The sequence below is a fragment of the Lactuca sativa genome, chromosome 1 (assembly GCF_002870075.4).
Source record: "Lactuca sativa cultivar Salinas chromosome 1, Lsat_Salinas_v11, whole genome shotgun sequence".
NCBI classification, from domain to species: Eukaryota; Viridiplantae; Streptophyta; class Magnoliopsida; order Asterales; family Asteraceae; genus Lactuca; species Lactuca sativa.
Genome location: NC_056623.2, coordinates 123580691 through 123588259, shown reverse-complemented (window position 1 = coordinate 123588259; position 7569 = coordinate 123580691). Strand labels below are relative to the sequence as shown.

Genomic DNA, 7569 nt, shown 5'->3' with positions numbered 1-7569 from the left:
GCCCCCCCAGATTTTGCTCTAATACCAAATGTAGGTTTTTCACAAACCACAATTCAATATAACAGTAAGAGAATAGAGATTTGGGACAGGAGAATTGTGAAGCTTAAACCTTTTCTTGTGAATTAATGATGTAGAGGAGATAAAAATCACAGTACATATGCATGTTCTATTTAAACTACTATAGCTACGACTAATATGCAACTAACTCCATCTAGCATGAGACCCGGACTTCATAGCCTACATGGCTTTTATTTATTCTTGTTGACTAATAAAACGTGCATAAATAAAAACTTAATAAAATCAGAATTATAATAACAAGTTCAAGACCCGGAATACAAAATCAAAATCTCGAAAACACATATCTCCAAATCTGAAATACAATAGAAAAACAAAATATATCATATTCATATCATAGACCTGAAATAAAAAATTCAGAATCTAATATAAATACTTTCCAAGATCTAGGGTAACCTGCAGAGCCCAATGAGCGATGTTCATATTTACCAACATGATAATGTCAGAGATACAAAAAAGGCGAAGTTAAAAGATTATACATTTCCACATTTGAAAGGATAAAAAAAGATACTACAAGCCCTAACATTTTTAGATCTGAAAAAAATACTAAAAGATATCGCAAATTCAAGATCTGGAGTACGAAAGCAAAGTATCAACGATCCTACAATCACATATATGAGATACGAAAATCAATAGATAAAAGATCTCGCTTTTCAAATCTGAAATACGGAAATCGAAACTAAAAAGTCATACATACTAAGCAAGGGGTCGAGGTGATATGTTGGTCGAAATAAAGGTAGAGGGAAGATTTGGTGCGGATGGCAGAGATGGTAACAGTGGTCGGTGAAATGTGTAGCGGTGCAAGCGTGGTACAGTGACGATAACAATAGTGGTGTTCACTGGAGTTTAGCTTTTTAGATCTTGGGCTTGAGTAGTTGTTAGGGATGCAAATGACGGTGATGGTGGTGGATGAAAATGGCGGTGATGACGGCACCAAGAATTAGTTCTAGAGTTTTTACATTGTGTAGTAAGAAGGTGAAAATAGAGCTTTTAATAAGAGTATTTAAGCGGGGAACTCTTGGGTCATCTGTTTTTATAGTATATGTTTTAGGGATAAAGATTTAAAAGGGTAATATATTTTTCCATTTGTATATATTTGATCACTGAGTTTATTTTTTATTCACATTTACTTTTCAACTTGTTAAACTTTACACATTCAGTTCTTATAACCGGTTATTTCAGGTTAACCGGTAAAAATGTCTTAATAGGGTAATTTATTTCTCATTTTGTACACATTTAGTCCTTAATATTTTTGTACACATTTAGTCCTTAATTTTTTTTGTTGCAAAATAATTTATTTTGTTTTTGTATTCATTCAATACTTATGAATGTTTTCTTTAAGTTTTTCTCACAACATCTTACATGGAACAATCATTAACGAGGTGTTTTAGACTTTTGATGCTTATGTCCATCGCGATCTCGACTACTTGGTTGCTTAAGTCATTTGTTTTGAACGTCATAACTTTTTCATACTATCTCGGATTTTAACGATCTTTATATCTATGCGTTTGTATTTTAGTCTACTATAACTTTCATTTAGATTTCTCCCGTTAAAAAGTAATATATTTTTTTAATTACGATCTTTATTTCCATACGTTTTTATGAATGCATGTATGATGTTTTTTTCTAAAATCGTAAGTAAAAACATATTATATTTTAACGGGAACAATCTTAACGAAAGTTATAGCATACTTAAAAAAACGAACACGTAGATATAAAGATCGTTAAAATCAGATATCGTATGAAAAATTTACGACGTTCGGAATATAAAACCTAAGTCAAACCACAAGACATATGCAACCAAGCAGTCGAGGTTGCGATGGACATAAGCATCAACAACCCTAAACACCTCATCAATCAGGGACGGACGTAGGATTTGGTAGTAGGTGGTGCCGGTCCGTAGTAGGTGCTGCCAGTAAGTAGAAAAAAGAAAAAAAAATCGAAAAATTTACACTGCATACAGAAAAAGCAGGGGTTATCGGTGTCACTACGGACATCTAAAGAGAACCGTCTCTGTCATCAATGATAGTCTCATGTTAGATGTTATGAGAAAAACCCTAAAGAAATATTCGTAAGTACTGAATTGGTACAAAAACAAAAAATAACTTATTTTGAATATATATATATATATATATATATATATATATATATATATATATATATTAATGACTAAATGTGTACAAAATGAGAAATATATTACCCTAATGAGTCATTTTTCCCGACTAACCAGGAGTAACCGGTCATAAGGACTAGATGTGTACAGTTTAACAAGTTGAAGGGTAAATGTGGACGAAAAAAAATCTCAGTGACCAAATATGTACAAATCGAAAAATATATTACCCTTTTAAGTCATTATCCCTATGTTTTATTGAACACTAAGTTTTGATTGGTTTATTTTTACATGGATCATCGCCAAAATAATCTACACCATTCATAGTACATCCAATGGTCCCAAAGTCTTCTCCTTGTTTTTAAGACAACTGTCTTAAAAACAATATATATATATATATATATATATATATATATATATATATATATATATATATATATATATATATATATATATATATATATATATATATATATAATTTTAGTTAATCATTTTTAACAAATGAAGGTTTTTTTTGTCATTTGTCAATCTCACATAAGTTTTGACACTTGTTATTTTGTGCTATTTTTTAAATAAATATTATCCACTTATTAATTCTTAGTTTGTTTAAATTTTTAAAATTAAAATCATATACTTATATATGTAAAGTATTAAATATAATATATATAATATTAAATTGCAATTAATATGTTTTTTGCTTTTCTTATTTTAAAGTTTTACATTAAAATATATTTATTGTATACACTTTAATGTTTTAATTTTTTTTTAATCAGCTGGTGTATTACACATTTCTCACATCTAGTTAACTACAAAAATGAACAAAAACTTAAAAAAAAAAAAAAAATAGATGTAAAACTTGAAAAAAAAAATATATGTACATTTATTGATGATATGAGTCATTTGACTACATTAAAATGATAAAAAAAACAAAAAACAAAAACCAGTCATTCCCTGTAATCAAGCACACAGTTATTTTATTGAATGTATTAATAAATTGTATATTCATCCAAGATAAATGTAATGGTTAAGTCTCTATGATTTAATAGATTATTTGATTGTTAGTCAAAATTTCAAAATAATCTTCATCTCAACAAACAAAACAAACATGTCTTAAAGTTACTAATAGTTCAAAGATCATTTTTTAAACAGCAAAAGTTACAAAAAACTGAAATCGTAGTTCAATAAACATCGGGACTTTTAGGACCTGGTGTAACAGAAAAAAATGATGAGCAAGTTTACAACATAAGTCTTTCTTTATGGAATCACAGATACTGTCAAAGATGATCGGTAGGATGCTATCTCATGAACATCACTCAGTTTTGGACATGAGAAAATCTCAAGACTTTTAAGACACGGGAGTTGTTGTACGACCTCTGAAAGTGAATCCACATCTATAAAATCAAAGACAATTAGAGATGCTAAAGTTGGTGGAAGAAGAAATGATGAAGTGGTAGTATTCTTTGCATCTTTTTCCACTGCAAATGAACCCACCCCTGAGTTATGGCCATACAACTGTAGTTCAACTAGTGAGGTTGGGAAATTCTGTGGGCCCCACTCTGACATGGGCTTCTTTAAATCTCCTATGCGTAGGATACTTAAATTAGGAGCCCAAACACCAGAAGGGAAGGAGTAGTCCATATTTGGACAACCATGTATCCTCAATTCTTCCAGACATGTGAGACTTTGCAAACGATCATGAGGAAATGAATTTAGATTCTTGCAGTTATGGACATCCAGATATCTTAGGCATAACGGAGGAAGAACACCAAAACCTCTCTCTTGAACAGGTTCTGTGTTATCAGAATCACAGATGATTGTTTCAATGATAGATGATGGAAGCTCGTTCACCGAGAAGATCAAGGATGTCATTGAATGACAACGATTAATCACCAACCTCTCAACACTGTTTGGACAATTGAGACTCTCTAGTGTATAACAACTATGTACCACCAACTTCTTTAAACTCACAAGATTTTTGTATGCATCCGATTCTGGTTCCCACAAGTATCTCAATTCATCACATTCATCAAAAAATAGATACTCAACTGCTCCAAGACGCGTTAAATCTTCTCCATGTAGTTGAGTAAATCCTTTTACATTCAACATTTCCAATTCAACAAGTGATGAAGATACACCAATCATGCTTCTTAACACCCCTTCACAACATTCGTCTATGTGTAAAAACCGAAGCGATGGTATAAATCCAATAGATACTTTAGCTAGTAGTGGGCAACGTTTTATAGAAATCTCACGAAGACAAGGAAACGATCTAGCAGTTCCATCATCGCTAGCACCAATACTTGACCATATTTGCCAACCTTGCATATCATCAAATTCCAAAACTTCAAGAGATGGAAATGCAATGCCAACGAGAGAATTTGTAGGTGAAAGTAACTCAAAATCTATTGTCTTCACCTCATTCATCCTTTCAACAAACAATCTCCTAAGTGACCTTAGATGTCCAAGTGTTGGTAAATGTAAACTTCTACAACACCGTAATGTAAGCTCTGTTAACTGATCAAACGAGGGATCGCCAACCCAACTAGGAAATTGTGTTCCCTTGTAGAACAAAATCTCGAGGTTTCTTAACTTATGATGAGGTCTCAGCCGTTTAAGTACTTCATATTCATTCATATCATTCCGAGAATCATCAAACACGTCACTCCATATCATCTCCAAAATATCAAGACCTTTCTTTTGATGAAAATTGGCATCTTGTGCTTGTATTGGATTTATCACTTTGTCTAGCCCCATGATCGATATTCGACCTTGAAGATCTGAAAGGTTCTTAAGCTCGGATATTTTGAACCCATTACCTGGTTCAATAATGACCTTGGGTAGAGTTTGTAGATTTGTCAATACGCCAATCCCTAAAGGCATCTTCTTGAGTTTTGGAGTACCACTAATGTCGAGATGTCGTAGGTTTATTAACTTTGCGAAACTTTTTGGCAAGTCATATAACTCTGAACAACCATGAACCAACAAGCTTTGTAGATTATAGAGGTCACTTACTTCTTCTGGTATATATGTGATTGTAGTATAAGAAAAATTGATGTACCTCAGATGCTTGAGACTACCAATGGATTGTGGTACCTCTGAGATTACGTAATTAGCTAGGCTTAGAACCCTTAGGAACTGTAGTAGTGGAAGTAATTCAAAAAAAGAATTATCCACCCGAGACATTGTTAAGAAACTTCGTAAACGTCTAGCTCTTTGTAATTCTTTAAGCTTTCTATAGGATCCCCCTTGTGGACCTACAAGTGAAAAGTGACGAAAGTTCTCAAAAGTTCCTTTTTTGTTGGACGAATCCATCTCATCATCCAATCTAAACACAAACTCTCCTGCAACACTTGTGGCCAAGTCATTTATAAGATCATGCATAGTATATCTTACATCATCATTCATTGAAGGTTGAAAAAATGACCTCGACTTTAGCTCTTCAAAATATTGATGACCTAGAATCTCCATTGACTTGTTGCGATTTGGTTGCAACAAAAATCCTTCTGCCATCCACAGTAGGACTAATTCTTTTTTGTCAAACACATAGTCTTTTGGAAATAAGGAACAATATGCAAACAACAGCTTTAAATGTGGAGGGAGATGATTGTAGCTTAGTCGTAGAGCCGGAAGAATCTCACTTCCATCCTGTATATCCCATATCTCACTATTCAACAACTTCTCCCATTCATCACCATTTCTATTTCCCTTTAAGACATTCCCAAGTGTTTTCAAAGCCAAAGGCAATCTACCACATTTCTTAACAATACCTTCACCATGCAATTGAAGTGTTGGATGGTTTTCAAAGTTGTTTTCACCAAGCGAATGTTGAGCAAACAAAGATATAGCATCTTCATTTGACAAAAGCTCCAAATAGTAAGATTCGTCAGAGTCCACCACCGATGCAACTCTTGTATTCCGGGTTGTGACTATAATCTTACTTCCAGGTGCCCCTACAAGAGGGCTTTGAAGGAGTTCCCACTTACTTTTTTCTTCATTCCACACATCATCTAGAACAAGTAGAAACCTTTTCTTTAAAAGTTTTTCTTTGAGGGCCACATGAAGCAGATCAAGATTAGCAAAATCTCTGTTTTTCCCAGTTACTGCTTGAAATATAACCTTGCTAATATTAAGTACATCCAACTCTTCAGAGACACAAACCCAAGCCCTGAGTTCAAAGTGATCCTTCACCTTCTCTTCGTTGTACAAAACTTTAGCAAGAGTGGTTTTTCCAATCCCGCCCATACCAACTATGGACACTATCCTCATTTTTTCATCATTCCCTAACAACTTCCCCAACAATGCTTCTTTATCCCCTTCACGACCCATGATTTTGGACTCATCAACCAGTGAAGTTTGCTCCAATCGTCTCTCAGTTCTATTTGCGATGTCAACGTTCACATTTACAACAAAACCCAGACCGTTTTTCACCTCAACAAGATCATTCAATTTTGTGGTAATCTCATCTATCGTAGAACTCAACCGACGACCATACCTAGGACTGAAATTAGTACAACAAGTTGGGATGAACTTGAATACCTTACTAGTGCTGGAAATGGAGTTAGTGTCGGCATCAGATTCCCGATCCAACTTGCGTTGAATTGCTTCGGTAGCCAAATCATCGAGTACATCGTCTATGTCGTAAGCCAAATCTTGGAGATTGTCGAGCCACAGTTGAACGGCTCTCTCTTTTATCTGCTTTTGTCCTGCGTCAGCAAGCACAGCTTGGATCATGGGCAAGGTCTTCTTCCATTTTTTCATCTGGGAATCAATTCCTTCAGATCGTGCCAGCTTCATCAAGTCAACAGAGATGAGTTTCTCACACAGCACACTGATGAGAGCAGTAGCAACGATTTCAGCCATGGATATTAGGTAAAGGGAAAAGATTGGTTACTTTGATGGGGTTTTGATTTGGGAATGGATGAGAATTGGCAGATGAAACGAAGGTGTTGACTAGAGTTTGTGTGTACACAGATTGTCGAACTCAATTTGCACAAGTTTTCGACCGTGAGTTTGTGCCCCAAATTTATAGAAAATTGCAAGAAAGGTCCTTGTCCTTGTCAAAAAAATTTGATTTCTTTCCAAAAACGTTTTGACTTACATAACTGGTCCAAAATCAGATACATTTTGTGGTTTTTTCATACCAAACTTGACTTTTTATCAATTTGTTTTACACTCAACCTGAAATGACTATTATACCCCGAATACTTGTTTTACATTTTTTACATTTATTTCAGTGTTTATAATTAATTAATAATAAACGAAAGGCTCACCCATCACCCCTAATCATACCACTTCCCCCCATCTCTCTCTCCCAAGCCCCCCACCTCCAATATCAATAGTGACGATTGGATCAATTCAAGAAAATCACACCTCTATTGAATCCC

At 34.1% G+C, this 7569-nt stretch overlaps 1 protein-coding gene across 1 annotated transcript; it reads right to left on the bottom strand.

Annotated features, from left to right (window-relative positions):
• Nucleotides 1–3272: 3272 nt before the first annotated feature.
• Nucleotides 3273–7165, bottom strand: LOC111901540 (putative disease resistance RPP13-like protein 1). The gene has a single exon (XM_023897407.2). The coding sequence runs from the start codon at nt 7043–7045 to the stop codon at nt 3440–3442; it is 3606 nt and encodes a 1201-aa protein (XP_023753175.1). The 5' UTR covers nt 7046–7165; the 3' UTR covers nt 3273–3439.
• Nucleotides 7166–7569: the final 404 nt, after the last annotated feature.